Genomic DNA, 16,961 nt, shown 5'->3' with positions numbered 1-16,961 from the left:
ATCTTCCACATAGTTCACTTCAAGCAGATGTAGCCTTTCTAGATAGATTATCAAGTGATTTTATAATATTCCTCCAAGATCAGAACTTAATTTGCATGGCTGTGCTAACACAAAGCAAGTGTCTGCACTTCCCATTTTTATTTTCAGCATTCAGACTTCAGGGCAGGAGTTGTCTGGCATTATGTAGTATTAGTAATTGGTAAACCTGAATGTTCAATATTTTAAATAGCGTTGTATTTGCTTAAGAGGTCCACTAGAAACAACAACAAAAATTTTGTTACGCTGATAACGTAGTTTTTAGCAAAGCTCTTTGTAGGTCTTTTACAGAGCACTATGCTTCAAAGAGCAGCTGTTGTTAATTTGTTAATCATGTGTGACTGAGCTAAATAAGTTAAATCAAGAAAAAAATATACTAGGCATTTTTAGGGTAAAAGTATTCCTCCTGTATTTTTCACTGTTTAACTGTTAGATGAGACATGTTCACCTCCAAAAAGAAGCTAGACAGTAAATTTTGGCATTTCAGTAAACAACAAGTTAGCCTACAACTTTCCCTATTTAAATAAAAATACTCATTTCTTTATGATCAACAATAACCTTGCTCTGAAATTACCTTGCTGTATGAAATAAGAAGATTCTTTAAAGAAATTAAAAACAAACATGACAATTACACTGGTTTATGCAAATTATCTTTCTCTACAAGCAAAATAGATTAAGCTCCAATAGAGTTTTAAATGTTACTCAAAGCATCTTCATCAGCATCTAGATCAAACTATTTAATTATTCCAAGGAACCTGTACACATACTTTAAGTAATTATTTTGGAATGCATGAATAAAGATATGGTACTTAGTTCCTCACAGGAGTACCTGTATCATCATCAACATTATGGCATAAACTGCCTATAATTTCGGCCCAACAAATGAGTTTTCATTGATTACCCTCTCATCTACTATAATTCCCTCAGACTAGCTCAAAGACTTTGCAGTATTACCATCCAGTAAAAGCCTCATATTTAAATTCTAAAATGTAACCATATACTGATTTGAAGCAAAGTAAATGCCTTCTCAAACATTGCCTCAGTATAATGGGGTCACTGGGACTATACAGTCTTTTGCTCACGAACACAGGAGATATCCTCTCACAAATAAACAGCAGAGTATCAAAGTAATAAAAATCTATTTTTATATAAATTGAAGTTGGAAAGTTATTAGATTTTTAGGGACAAATATTCAGCCAGGAAAACAAAACACAAAGCAATCCAGCCGTGCAATCCTGGAAAATGCATATTCACTTTTCCATCTTGCTCACTGAACAAACCGAACTGTAGTTAACTCTGTTCTCTGTAACAACTGCCAGCTAAACATTCATTATTATTATTTTTTTTTGCTGTATCAAAGCAAAATACATGCTCATTTCTGTGGGCTCTTAATAAAAAAAACTGTTAATTCATATAAATATGAAGTGAATAACAGAGAGAGAGAGCAGAACAGAATAAACCTTTCTTTAAGGATTTTTCTAGCAATTTTCTTCTAGGAAATTTCCACCATCAACTCAAAGGAAGACTGATACAGACAGCAGATGGTGCTATTACTATTTATATTTTATTCCAAAATAAACAGAACCATCCTTTGTGCAGAAAAAAATGGCTGAAGATAAATTCATCATCTCTATTAGATTAAGCAAGGGGGACGAGTTATTTTAAGTGGAGTGCATGCATTTTATATCTTGTATTCATTAAATAGATTTATAGCTTAGAAACCAAATACACAGCAAGCTGTACATATTTGCAACGTACATTTATATTACCAATTTTGCTGGTATTTCTTAACACAGTTAAATTAACAATGCCAAGCAAATCTCTGCAGTCCAAGGACTCTCAGTTCAGCAGGGCATTCAAGCACATCCATCCAATTTAGTGTGCGAACAAATTAATTCCTCAAGTGCTTAAATACTTCACTAAGTAACATTCCCAAAAATATGCATTCCCCTAAGCATGCTCAGTGCTTTATAAACCTATTACAGTGGAGACATACATGTATTTAGCATACATGTAAATTTAAAGTTACTTTGACCACATCTTCAGTTCTAGTTGTGTCAGTGTCATGTCCTAATACAGTTGTGGGTAAGACCTACGGATCTCAGCTTGCATTTTATTTTGTGTCAAAGTGAGACATTAAAAACAGTCAGTCCTCTAGAGATGCTATCAGAGTCTAGACATCCAAAAAATATCAATTTCTATACAGTTAGTAGTGCTTGTGCCTCAAAAAAAAACAAAACAAAACACCCTTGAGCCTTAGAATACTTCCTTGTTTTTTAAAAGGACTGTTTATTTAGTATCATTTGCTTTACGTACATTTTTAAATGCTATTTATTTTGAATTAAAATAAGATTTTTGGGATCCTTATCTAGAATGGATTTCTATTAGACAAGGTCTGGTAAAAAAGGTTACATGAATTCAGAGTACTCTATGAAGTTTGTCTGCACAAAGTATTATTTTGCGGAAGAAGATTATGCTGTGAAATGTGAAAATGGCATAAGCCAGCGACCAGAGATAAAATACTCAAGTCACTGACCACTGAATGATCAAGGTAAAGAACATACCTTCGTGATGCCCAAGACACCAATGTTAGGGCTGGAAGAAGTGGATCCATTCCCTGTCCCAAATACTCCATCCAAAACACAGGATAGACCTTCAATAAAAATCCCTCTGTAATTCACAAACAGAAAAATTGTCAAACTTGTATTACTGTAGATTCACTAATTACAAACTTGTAATAGTGTAGATGGTGCTTCATGACTGTCGTGCCTATTCAGGCATCTGTGCCATAGGATTTTATGATTCACATTTCAAGCTCCAATACACCTGGAAAAACACCTTGGGTTCTGTTTTCTGTGTCTTAGATACCCTTGTATCTAAGAAGAATAAGGAAATTACAAAATAATTGAAGTTAAAATTAGAGCTGTTCTTATTTCTAAAATTACACTTCAGGCAAATTGAACAAGCTACACTGATTCCAGAACTGATTCAGAGTTCTGTCCTCACTGAAACTGTACTACTAACTTCTCAGACTCCAGCAGGAATGGGACTAGTTTTTCAATGTTACATTTGAATCAGGAGTTCAACATGACTGTTGCATCTTCTATTTCAAATCCTTGGCCCTTGTGTTTGACCAAATTTTAACACTTAATCTGAGAGCACATTCCTGTCTTCTCCTGAGGGGGGGTTAAAAAAAGTTTTTAAAAAGTAGCATAAGATACTGAAAAATGTATACATGTAATTTTTTTTTGACTTACCTGTTTATTGCATGAATAGGTGGAGGAGGAGCACATGACAACCTGGCACAGGCATAGTAATCTCCTATTGATTCGATAATGCTAGCAACAACTGCACTAAGCATTCCTATAACTCCAGCAGCTGAAATTGTTGGCAGTCCCCACTGAACTGTGAAGAAAAGAAAACTGAAATCTCTCATGCCACAGAAAGCAATGTAGATATCAAAATATATGGCAATTCATTAATCCTTAACGGAATCAACAGATTCCCTGGCAAGTTCAGTTAGATCAAAGGAGCAAAGGAATAAACACTTAACTGCTTTGATCATGCTTGGGGGGGGGGGGGGGGGGGGGCCAACAAAACAACAAAAAAAACTAAACCCCACCAAAAAGATTCCTCCTGTGCAGAAGGAAGGAATTTGAACTACTGTTTGGAAAAAAAGAAAAAAAGCCAACAATAACTCAGATCAGTGAGGCAAATGCGACTTAATTATTGTTGCTCTGAAAGCTCAGTCTTTGGTTGCAAGTTTAGTCTACCAAACAAAGACAAGATCCAACAACCAGCTATGATCACTGCATAAACACCTTCCAATTCCAAATTTGTGTAGAATGGAAAGTAAGACTAATTTAAGCCTGTAGAAAAGCTTGGCAGGTTTTCCACAGCAATTGCCTTGATGCTTTTTATCTCTTTGAAATAGAAGAGCCTCTCATAACAAAAGGAACTTTAAGTCACACAAACATGAATGAACAAGGCTTTACAAATAAGAAAGGTCTAATCAGGGTGGGGAAAAGTTTTCCGCCTCTTCTTTCCCAAAACCTTCTATTACACATTTTGCAAGTAATGCTTTAGAAGTGGTTTCTCCTAAGAACTAATCAGAACCAAAGCATATGGAAAACCACAATGAAGCTCTTCATTAAGATCTAGCGGTATTCGTAACTTCTATTCCAGAAGAATATTATTCTATTATGATGATGTTTATTTCTGAGCAGCATAAATGAGTTGTGCAATTCTATCTCATGTCCTAAGAAACAGCCTTTAACAGCTTTACACTCGGAGAAAAAAAATAAAACCACTGAAGATGTCACATAAAGCATTTTGCGCTGTCTTCTAACTCCTTTGTTTCCTTTGATAAGCATTGACTAGTATCCTTTGGCTTTCCTATAAGCTCAATTCTAACAATACTTCTGGAAGCCAGGACGTTTTTTGTGCAGTTGCCTAACATTTGTCTTAATTCAAGAACAGGTGTGTTTGGGGACAGGGGAAGCGTATTAAGTTGGAAAAACTCCATACACTACTGATTCCTTTGACAATGAGAAGCAATGATTTCCGTAGCTCTCTACAAGAGTTATAACAACATACCTTTCTTATTGTATAACATTAACAGCAGCTACCCACAATATCAACACATAGAGGTAAGTCAACCATTACCTGAAAACCTATGTTACACAAAGTTACAACCACGTTATTAGGAGTAAAGAGCTAGATAAACCTCTCAACTTCAAGATTCAGAGACTTGGTCTTTCCTGTGTGAGACCTTAAGGTACCACGTTAAAGAGCAAAATAAGGGGAAAAAAACAAGCATATGTTGCAGTGAAACTAAATATAGTACCGAGGAAAAGATAGCAGGGTTTCTAAGAACACAAACAATACTCATACACCAACTATTAGAAGAAAACAGCCCTTAAAAACAGATATACTTACAAGGATAAGGAACTTTGAACCATGGAGCTACCAACAGCACCCCTCGTCGGGCATCTGTGCGAGCATAGAAGCCGTACTTTGAACTGTCAGGGGGAAAGACGTCCGTCACAGTGAAGATGAAACAAAGCAGCCATGACACCAAAATTGCTAAAATAATCTGTGAAAGAAGATAAAAAAAAGAAGCAGTTTAGAATAAACTATAATTGGCAATATTCACCAATAGCACACAGAATATCTATTGCACACACATCTGAGTGCGGTCTTAAGTGGTATTTTAAAATCTGAACAAAGCAGTAAACCCTGTAATAGATCCACTGAGTATCTTTTTCCTCTAATAAAGGTGCTGTTACAAAAGCTTTAGAATTGGAGTAACTCCTCTCTCCCCTAACAAATGGATAAGTCTCCAAATGGGCACTTACATGAACAAGTGATTTAAGCCTACGTTAACACAGAAATACAAGGAAGTCTTTCACATGGAGAAAGAGTATTGCTTTCATAAAACCAAAATGTAATGATCTTGCAATTCGTTTTTTGAAGGGCTCCATTTTAGCTTTCACTACATGCACAAGCCTACCTCCTTTTCTAACCCCTTCCTTCCCCTCCCTCATCTTCATCACTCCAGCAGCTCCTCCTAAGAGACAAATGCCAGAATGTTATCTAGCAAAACTACGAGACTATTTCCTGTTGCAACTAAGCCATTTAGTTAAGTTTCTCAAAAGCACATTTAAGCTTTTATCTCATCTTTGTAATCTACTGTACTACCTAGAAAAATTAAAATCAAGAAAAAAGCCCCAAATCATAAATTGATTTACTTTTGCCAACTGAAGAAGCAGTTCAACTACTTACAGGGAACATCTTAAAAAGCTGCAGCCTATAAGCTGTCCATCCTTTCTTGGATTTGTAAATGGGTAAGGGAAATTTGACGTTTCTGGCATACTGCGAAAACAACAACACTAGGAAAATAGTCCTGAGAAAAAAAGGAGGGTAAGACAAAAGAGACATGCCATTAGCACCATTATTTTTAAAATCCTTCTCAGCAGAAACCTGATAAACCTTCAGGCTGTTCAGACTCTGAATACAAATGTACATGCTAAATTTAGCATAAGACAAAATATAATGAGAGTGTATTTTAAATAAATTATTATTCCACAAAATCTAAAACTGCATCATTTGTATTCTAAAGTACTGCAACAAGAGCCAGCAACAAATAGGTAAATGGGAACGGGAAAGCGAATCAGACTACATTTCAATATCAGAAATATTTTCAGAGTTAAGACAACCATTAGCAAAGAGGTAGGCTATATTTCTCTTTTCTTTTTCTCTCAAACTCTGTGTGTACCCATGTCTACTCCACACAAAGCACAAAGGCTACTGCTAGCAAATAGGAAGAAACAGGAAAACTGGAGGCCAATCACAGGCCAGAGCAAGTAACAGTAATTTTTGCATAAAACTTAAAAGCACTTGAAAAATGTCTGTTATGAGAAAAACAGTCTAAAATACTTAAGAACCCCAAAGTATGCTGTAAGTGCACGTTAACTTTTACATAGCTGATAAAACTAGCTGAATGGAGCCCCAAAACCAAGATTCCAGTGAGCTGCACCAGTAACCTAGTTTAATACAATTTTTAGATGCCTTAAGTATTATGCACTTCCCCCTTGTCAAAACTGCTAAGCTTCTCTGTATGCTAAAAATAATTTAAGTCTACAGCTAAAATCCACTGCAATGAAAAATAAAAACACAGGATGGGTTGTTTAATTCTGAAACAGTCAAAAAACATTTTCCTGTAAAAAGACTAGAGTCAAACTGCCTGAAGGAGTAAAGCTTTTCTGAAATTTGAGATTATGTTTTCATCAGATCTATAAAAAAACCTGATTTTAAGCTTCCCTCCCTTTTCTATTCAAGATCGGTTTTAGTATGCAAAAAAAAAACAAAACAAAACAGAGCTTTATTCTCCCTCAGTCTCCACGAACAAAGAGCTCTGCACAAGAAGGGTGTCGTTTATAGCCTTTACCCCTGACTGAAGTCGAATGATAAAGACACCTTTTCCTTTGCATTCAGGAAACACTTTGGCATCTCTCCAAAAGTCTATTACAGAAGGATGATGGCCTCCACTCCCTAACAGCAGCTATTCCGGCATGTTAGCCCTGAGGACAGGCAGTTACCATGACTTTTATTTGAAAGGGGCTTATATGATTTAAAACAGTGAGGAGGATACATGCATTGCATGGTAAGACAGAGGCTAAAGCAGGAGATAGATGCAAGAAATAAAAACAACAACCAGAAGTCCTGAACTATTTCACTGATAACATCAACATTAGTTTCTCAGTTTGCTTGTCTACATAGTAGGCATAATACCGGATCATTTAAAATACTACCAAAGCTTTAAATACCCAAAGAAACATTTCATTCACCAGATGTACAAGTGTATGAATTCAGGAATACTTGCTGTTTTTACAGAACACAATGTGTTGTGTTTTATTATTAAATTATTTCAAACCAGCACCTGCAGAACAAGGTCAGAAAATTCTTCTGGAAACTGAAAACCTTGTCAAGTAACACCTGCAGCTAATAGAGGATCATAGCTCTTACACAGATACTATTCTGCCGTGCTAGATAGTGAGCGATACTATCATTTTATCTCATCAGAAAAACGGAGACCATTCAAGTGCCACATCTTGTAGAGATCAAGTTACTTTTTAGTGACTCTATATGGCTATGAGTTATTTCCAGCTAGTGCACAATTTTTGAATGGCAGAAGCCAGAAATACTTAATGACTGGGTAACATTTAAACCCTGTTCCTAAACTGATGTATTTTCTCCATCTGCAAAGCATCAACTTTCACAACAGGTTTCCAAATCCAATTTATCACAGGTCTACATGATTGATATAATGTTAGTCCCAACTTGCATGCAATTTGTTTTACAGGAAAACAAGTGTTCCTTTTGGTCAGCAGCTTAACATAACAGAGTAATCATGATGCTCACACCCAAAGTAAGAGTCTTAAACAGCCCTTTTAATCATAAGCTGCACTTACAGAATACTTTATATGTTCAAAGTACTGTGCTAACAGATTAGTTAGGTCAGAATCTGATTGGATCAAGTCATTCCTTCCACTTCCAGAGCAAGCACAAAGCTGGTTGCTGTACATCGGATATTCTAACTGCTTCAGCCAATTTCATACTTCCTAAAGTGTGTTTTTCATCCTGATTTGGCTGGTTATCAACACTATTTCACAGGAAACTTATAACTAAATTAACAGACCCAGCAGTCCATGGCTCCCTGACCAGCTAGTTTCACAAAACTCTGTTCTCCAAACCTCACTTTCAGCCTCCTTTCCCTCCTCCTTTCCCGGAGTCACTGTGGTCTTCATTCCCAAATTGCTAGCTGACCCTATTCCTGTACGTTGTACTCCTCTCCTTGATGGGAGTACTGCAGTGCTACCTTTGGCAGCCAAGCAGACTCAGGTTTTTCACTGGCACTCCAAAATTCCTCCATGACAACTTACCAGATGGGACCCACTGGCCTATGACAAGAACACCCAGGAGTACTTACAACATTGCGATACCCCAGTGTTTTCCAGCTCTTTCTCCAGCTGCTTGGAAACCAGAGAGACCAATTAGAGCAACAGTTGGAGTGATGGTCAGAGGTCCAATGTATCGCAAGAGGGCGCCGGGAAGGCCAAGCAATCCTATCACCACTTCTATCAACGAGGACATGATAATAGCACCTTGGATCTGAACACACAAAAATGGGAAAGAGGCAGTTCAGCTGCATCTTAAAAGCAAAACCAAAACATTTCTTTTTCTACTCTGGCTTACAAACTGCAGTTAAAAGAATTCAGTGACACAGAAGAACTCAGCAAATTTTTCGTCATAAAACAGCTCATTAGGTTCAAGTGACTTATTGCTTAAGCATAACACTTATTGTTTTCTTCACAAAACTATTACACAACAGACCAGTGGGCCAGTCTGGTAGTTGTGTGGATAGCACATCACACTGTCAGACAGGAGACCTGGGTTCCAGGCTAACCTTTAAGCTCTCAGATCGAGCCGGCAAGGGTTGGTGGCGCCACGGAGGTGATGCTCCTAGCTCCTAGGGGCAGTGTATGCTGCATTGTTCACAAGTGCTCCTTAGAAGCTGGTATAGAGCAGCGTTGTGGTCTCAGGAGACTGTCAGCCCTCTTGGCTGCAGGGCTCTTGGCAGGATGTAGCTATGGTTTGAACATGGGGAAGAGAGAGGGGTTGTTTTTAATTAAGAAAAAGTTTGCAGCCCAAAGCAACGGGATGGGAGAAATTCCATGACACACGCCTTAATTTGGACTACACTATCTAGCAGTCTAGTGTGATGCCTGGGCACAACCCTCATTGTGAGCTCCGCAGAGACTGATGAAGTTCAGACTGAAATGCTGCGAATGGAAAAGGAGTTTGGTATATTTCAGCAAGTATCTTGGGAGAATCAATGTCTCATCAGGATAGTCTCCAATTTATGACACCTAGGAATGAACAGATTTGCTAACTGCATTTTACCTTCCATTGGACACCCTACTGAACAGAGTGACAGAAGGCAAATGATCTGGTAGTAGCTTTTGGTTTGCTGAACTGCTACTGGTGAGCACAAATTGGTAAGTGCTACAAGAACAGTATTCATCTCACTTGCGCATTTTACTGAGTATCTTTTGGAATGTGGCAACTAACTGATTGTATTTGCTGTTCAGCAATGAACAAGTTGAAAAAATGAAGACTTCCATGAAATGAGTAAAGGGATATATTCAAATGAAATTGCAGTGAAAGAAGAAATTGCCAACTTAAAGACAAGAACACACAGATGGTTAAATGAGAAACTTAACTGAATCGGACAGATCAACAGCTAAAGGCTACTCCCACATTACCTCTCGTATTCTGGGATACCAGATGTGCTCAGTATGAAGCAGTTCTGTTGTTCCATTTGAAACTGTTATATCTTACCAAAAGAAAAGACAAAACACAGGTATTTATTCCTCAGCCACTTTTCCATATTTAATAAAAAATAATTTTCTCCTTAAACTGTATCTAACAAATGAGGCTTAATTTACACAGAAAAGAAGTTCTGCAGTGCTACAAATCACGTAATATCATGGTTACATTTCCCAAGAGCTAACCACTGTACCGAAGTGGAAAAAAAAAACAACCTCCAGAAATAAAGGTCATATAGATATATATTTTTTTCCACCCCAATAAATGGATGAATGGAGAACTACTCAATTACACACTAGGAATCAAGGAAACATTCCAATGTTTGTTGTTAGCCAATTTAGGTTATTCACTGAATGATGAATTGACCCATACTAACAACCCTATCTGACACCTTTTGAAGGTTAAAAGGTTCAAGAGCAAAATGCAGCAAAGGCTCTTTCTGAAAAGCTGGAATAGTGGAAAAATTGCTTTTGCAATTGAAGGTTATCAGACAGTTTTTTCTCTCAGCAAGTTGCGTGTTAGGACACTGGTGTATTTTGTCAAGAAATATCCAACAAAGCCATGAAATCTGAAGCACACCACAGTATGCCTTTACATCTTGGGCACTGAAACCCATTTGCTATTTCCCAGTAGCTGAATCTGATTACTCCAGTGTGAAAATGTGAATGCTTAAAGCTATATTTTATACATGAAAACACTAGGAAAATTGATTAAGTGGTCATGAGTGAATTGAAGAGTGTTATAAACACACAAATAATGCAAATATACATCACTAGAGAATCTAAAAGACCTCAAACCCTTCCCTCCCCCCCCACCCCCCCGAAGACCTTCAGTTAGAATCAGGCAGTTTTGTTTCTCTATAATGCCATCTTGCACTACGCACAACCTTATTACAGAATAACCACACCCCATTAAAAAGAAAACGTCTGGAATACTTCAGTTTCCTAACCTAAATTAAGGAAAAGGCAGCCAACACAACCATTTTTACCGCATATTTTCATTCTAAATAAATTTGCTACCTTTCAGGATGGTAAAGGTAGCAAAGAAAGAGTTAAAAAGAACATCCAAATGTTGTTAAAGTCTGCTCTGCAAAGACTATGAGTTAAATGAGCAAAAATACTGATCCTGAGGTGATGCTGAGCATTGCTCAGAATTACTACTACACCTTCTCAACTAAGAAGGACTCTTAATGGACTCACTACTTCCAAACAGAGGACACGATCATTTATGGAACCCTTCTGCTATTCTCTATATTAACAAAGTAATTGTTTTAAGCTACTGCCAGATTTCTTAGTACTAAAAGCGCTCTCTCTCTCTCCCTCCTCCCTCTCTCCCCCCCTCACCCTCAAAGCAAAATTATAACTGGATGTTAACCTTAACACGAACAGGTTTTCTTATAAGGCCTTCAATTTCCCCTTAAAGCTTTCTTACATTTTTCATCTTCTATTTAACTCCTTTAAGTAGATTAGACATGAATATAAAGGTTTAAAACTAGAATTCCACAAGGGAATTTTTAGAATTCTTGCAAAGCCAGGAGGCACCAAGTTCAAAGGTTGTAAAATGAGATATTTTTTTTATTCCCTGCTCATTACTTTCAGTTTCTGTTTGAAAAGGTTCAGCAGTTGCACTATGTGTTACCTAAGTCATTTTTCATTTAAATGGGAGCAAGCATAAATGACAATTACCTGTATTATTACATTTCCACTTCTCCAGAGAAAGTATTGCTCTAGCAGGTGCTAAGAACGCAAAAGCACTTGCCTGAAACAAGGGTAACCTGGTAGAAAGGGAAAAAGGAGATAATATTACTCCATGATACAGTATTATGTCAGGTAAGCACCTAACTGTAACTGCAGTTAGGTGCTTACTCATCCTCAAAACCATCCTTTATCAGGTAGTTAACTAAATATAAGAATTTCTTAATAAAAAAGGACAGACATAGCTAAGACATCACAGTGAAATCCTAACCTAAGACACTACATGAGGGAAGTTATTAACACGATGCCAATAACAGATAATTACTGGATACTGGCACACAGGTACCAGACATTGATTTGAGTTTTTGACTCAGTATCATAACAAGGATAAGGATGCACGTTCTGATATAAGTACTAGCCAAACTGCTGAACAAGCAGCTTTTACAGTCCCACAATATTAAAAAAGCTCTTTGACAGAAGTAAGCAGTCTGTATATTCTACCTTCTCTTTGCATAACTTGAAGTATAGTCATTTCAGATTCATCTTAAAGTGTACATGTAAATAACAATTAGGCAGGTAAGTGCTGATTAGATGTTCCAGGTGGCTAATAACAATAAACACAAACGTTGCAAGAATTTCAAGATGACATTCTTAGCATTGCTGTCTGTACTTCCCAAAAGGTATCTTAAGAGTGTTCACCAGAACCAACTACGTATTTACTGAATAAACTGTAGCATGCATAGCATTACAAATATCCAGATGTTACTTAACTACACAGAAGATGGACTTTGAACTATTCTGTGAACACCAAGGATTGAATCTCAAACCACAACATGTGAAACAATTGCTCACGTAGCTCTTGTTACTGCACTACATTTATGGCTGTTTTACAGCCACAATCAAGTGCATTGATGGCAGTACAAGTACCAGTAAAGGAGAAGAACTAACTGCAGCAGATTTAGATAAAGATCAGAAAAGGGACAAGGAAGATGAAAAATGTCTGTAGGGGAAAAAGATCATGCTCGACAGAGAAAAGATCAAAACAGAAGCATGTTACAGACAACAGCTGTAGAAGTTCACAGGCAAGAAGTTAGAACAGCTGAACTATTAGTGGAAAGGAGTTTGGGCCATAACCAATCTAAAATATCGACCCACCTACTGCAGACTTTGAAAGCTACATTAAAAAATTCAAACTCCATAAAGCACATGAGCCACCAGAGCACACCTGACCTGCACCACAATTCCCTCTCACATTTCTTCTAGCAAATAAATAAATAAATAAAAATCAAATGTTTTATCTTTGGGTAAGAAACGGTAGCTATGAGTGAATGATTCACCTCATTTTAAAAGGTTCGTTGGGCAAACTGAGCAAGCTGGTGCCCATGGCAAAATATGCAATACCTCTAATGAACTGTTACTCCTCTATCCCACCTACACAGTACCCTGTCCCTGCATAATGATTTTGTAAATGTACATTGCAAGAGCATTCTCCAGTGATGAAGTCAGTTGCACCAAGACAAGTTCAGATTATGAGTTTTCTATGACATAAAATACCCTTCTGAAACCCTGCACAACCTTCACTTGGTGGTATATGTAGTACACAGATGTTGCCATGGGCATTCAGAGTCAGAATTCTCCTTTTAAAGATAATAAAACCACACAATCACATAATCATTTAGGTTGGAAAAGACCTTCAAGATCATCAAGTCCAGCCATCAATTTGACCTACTGAGTCCCATCACTAAACCATGCTTCTTGATGCCACATTCACACGGCTCTGAAATGCCTCCAGGGATGATGACTCCTCCGCTTCCCTGGACAATATGTTGCAAGGCCTAATCACTCTTTCCATTAGGAAATTCTTCCTGATATCCAGTCTAAACTTCCTGCTGGCTCATGGTCAGCTGGCTGTTGACCAGCACCCCCACGTCCTTTTCTCCCAGGTGAGCCTGCACTGCATGGGGTTGTTTTGACCCTGGTGCAGCACCCAATGCTTAGCCCTGCCAAGGGTCGTACAACTGGACATGGCCTATTGATCCAGCCTATCCAGGTCCCTATACAAGTAGATCAATATGCCGACCCAACTTGGTGTCAGCTGCAAACTTACTGAGGGGGCACTGCATCCCCTCATCAAGAGTTGATAAAAATGCTGAACAAAGCTGGGCCAAATGCTGAGCCCTCGTGAACACCACTGGTGACTGGCTGCCAACCACACTGAAATCCATTCACTATGACTCTGAGCCCGACCATCCAGACAGCTTTTCACCCAGCAAACAGTATACCCAATCCAAGCTATGAGCAGCCAGTTTCTCCAGGAGATATCTGTGGGGAACAGTGTCAAATGCTCCACTAAAACCCAAGGAGACACCTTTATCCAAGTAGACGATTTGCATTAAAGACGTAGGACTGCACACACTTGATGAATCAACTTCCCTACTCATGATCTGAAATAAAACTCAAGAGATCCTCCTGTATCCCACATACACATAATTTCTTGTTGACAGAACTTAGGTAAAATTTCTGAGTTTAAAAAGATAAAATTGCAAAGTCTTGAGGGATATAAACATCTAAGGAAAAATAAATGGACGGTTTCCTGCAATGTTTTGAACAAGCTTTTTGGTAAAGTTTTCAGAGAACTTTCCTGGGAACAATGGAATTATGTTGTTTAAGTGAATGCTCACATGCTCAAGTGAAATACCAACAGCCTGATTTAGACGCTATTTCCTCTTCTCACACAGCTTTAAGAACTGTCCCTAAAGTCATACCAAGAAATCCTTACCGCACGGTTCCTTCCTTTGGCCTTTGCCAGCCTATTCAGAACCTCAGCTGTTTGGTCAAAAGACACTGGGAACATTTGCTGAATTTTAAAATGTTATGGTATTTTTTTACTCTACCTGACTCATCTTCGTAGATCTAGACTATACACCTGGATAAAATTACATATTGCACAATAGGGTCTTAGCACGTCTTGCATAGCTATCTATTAAATCATCCTATGAGACAGTTAACCCAAAATATTTACCAAAATGGCCAGTAAGCTCAAAATGCTGCAGTTGATTTTTCTTCCCTAAGCAGAAAATAGCAGTCTCTCTCCCTCTCTATCATTTCTTTAAACATTACTCAAAATCAGCCAACCGTAATCAGTATCTTTCCATAGAGACAGCTGTAGTTTGGAACATGATTTATGAAATAGCTTTCCCATTATTAGCCAGACATTCATTACCAGCTGAGTTAAGAACCACCAGCATGGTATACAAATATCACGTCTAAATAGTAAAGTTGCTCAATTTTGGTGCTAGTCCTTGTGAAGATGGAGCTTTTCATGCAGTAGAAGTCATCTGGAAGCATCTCTGTTATCTTAACGTTTCACCCAGACGTGGGAATATTTAGATAACATAGTGATGGGCACAGCAGTAAGCCTAAAATGTTTAGGTATATTAAAGCTGTATTTGATTGTCTCAGTCATGCTAACTTCTGAATCCTTGCCAAATCTTTTGGCTTATTACATAAACTAATAAATTGCTTGAATTCCTAAAATTAGTATGGGTACCAAACTGACCACAACGCCTCCTCATAAACAGAGCTAAATCCATCTTTAAGGATCTTCGAACCATGGAATTTGCCCTTTCAAAACCATACTGGCTTTATTTGCTGAAATACTTTGCAGATGACAGACTTGCCAATGAATACTTGAAAACCTCATTTAGAGAACACGGCTACTTTATCTCAGCCCCACCCTTACATAAAACCAGAATCACGTTAGATCATTATAAAACGTTCAGCCACTGAAATTTTCTTCATAAATATAGGTTAACTTATTTTAAGACCCACACACAATTACCTCTTTGGTTTATAAACGTCCTTCACAGGGCAAGTGGAAGCCACAGAAAAGGAAAACCATGGAAGACAGACAAGGAACAGGGCATTTAAAACTCACGGGACCACACCTGTTTTTGCAAGAGCCCCAAATCACTCTGTATCAAGTAATGAAGACAGAGCCCAAGATTAGATGGGGTTTGAGGTGGGGGGAAGAGAGAAAAAAGATGACAAACTTCAGATCTGTGAAGTCTCAGGAAGTATAAAAACAGCTTTTTGTTTTTCCTGATAAATTTGAGGCAGAATAAGAAAGCTATTAAAGGCCCAGTAAAACCAAACTCCCATTTGAGTCAATATCCATTCAAAACTCTGCACTTTTCTAGAAAATTTGAAGATTTTCAACTTCATTTAACACAGGAAGGGAACACTCAAAGATGAACAATAAAAGACCTTATCTCCCAGTTCCTTCCTCAGTCAACAATACCTCAATTTCCTATATAAAGCAATGGGAGTGTGTGTGGAGGTGAACATTCCCTATTAAAAGGGAGGCTGATCAGGTTCAGAATAATAAGGGCACAGAACCCTGCTCCTCTGCCTCCTTTTGGACAAGGAGAATTTATGACTATAGCTAAGGCAAGCTACACCCAACTAAGCACAAAGAGCCACTCAGGCAGAAAACACAACCTGCCTTGACTAAAGGAAAATACATTAGGGAAAGATGAATATTTTCTCTTTCATCAATTTTAATAATACTACATTGTCATCAGAATGAAGTTTCCATAAAAAAACGATGTTCTAAATTTAGCAAAATGTAATAAAAATATATCAAACATTCTTTTTCAAAAACAAAATAAAGTATGTTAGCAACGTATCTTTTTAAACCAAAATAGGAACTAAAGATTATATTGGAAAACCTGACATACTTGGAAAGGTTTTGGATGAAAAACTGATCTAAAAAATCAAAGTGATCAGCCACAGGCTTGTCTTTTGCACCCTAGTGGGATAACTTCTCCACCCGAAGATTCTGTTTCTTAAATAAATCTTAGAAGAAGTGGGGGGCATTTGTCCATTTTCTATTCTAATGCAGGATTTCAGCTTCCATTGTTCTTAAAGTGAACTAAATGACCCAAGAATCATTCAAGTAATCATATGAGAACATACTCATAAAGTATGCACTTTTCTGGTTTCACTTATCCTTGGTTTATTCAAGAAAATGCAGAAATAACTTTGCAGGTTTTAGTTATTCCTGGTTCGCACAGGGAGAGTCAACGTAAGTTTCACTTCCCTCTGCAGTGTTTACCACTGAACAGACATTTTTTAAAAAAACAGCTTTATGTTAATAAAGCTTACAACATCCTGTTCTTAACAACACCAGATTTTTACAAGTATTTACTAGTGCCTGTAATGGTCTCTTGAATTCTCCTAGGGACACCAAAGGCAAGATTGAGGCATCCCCATAAAGTTACACTAACATACATGTTTCTTCCCATCTCAAGGAAGGATCATAGCCTGCAACTCAGAGCA

At 37.6% G+C, this 16,961-nt stretch overlaps 1 protein-coding gene across 3 annotated transcripts in view; it reads right to left on the bottom strand.

Annotated features, from left to right (window-relative positions):
- Window positions 1-16,961, bottom strand: part of SLC23A2 (solute carrier family 23 member 2) — a 55,780-nt gene that overhangs the window by 4,794 nt on the left and 34,025 nt on the right. For all 3 annotated transcript variants that reach the window (XM_035345271.1, XM_035345272.1, XM_035345273.1), the window contains exons 6-12: window positions 11,613-11,701; window positions 9,864-9,934; window positions 8,528-8,709; window positions 5,821-5,941; window positions 4,975-5,131; window positions 3,294-3,441; window positions 2,601-2,706 (exon numbers count right to left, since the gene is read on the bottom strand). In XM_035345271.1, the coding sequence (XP_035201162.1) occupies window positions 2,601-2,706; window positions 3,294-3,441; window positions 4,975-5,131; window positions 5,821-5,941; window positions 8,528-8,709; window positions 9,864-9,934; window positions 11,613-11,701 (874 nt within the window). The remainder of the gene's footprint in view (window positions 1-2,600; window positions 2,707-3,293; window positions 3,442-4,974; window positions 5,132-5,820; window positions 5,942-8,527; window positions 8,710-9,863; window positions 9,935-11,612; window positions 11,702-16,961) is intronic.

Source organism: Oxyura jamaicensis, chromosome 22, assembly GCF_011077185.1.
Source record: "Oxyura jamaicensis isolate SHBP4307 breed ruddy duck chromosome 22, BPBGC_Ojam_1.0, whole genome shotgun sequence".
Lineage (NCBI taxonomy): Eukaryota > Metazoa > Chordata > Aves > Anseriformes > Anatidae > Oxyura > Oxyura jamaicensis.
Note: the sequence above shows the minus strand (reverse complement) of the source record. Positions and strands in the feature narration are given on the sequence as shown.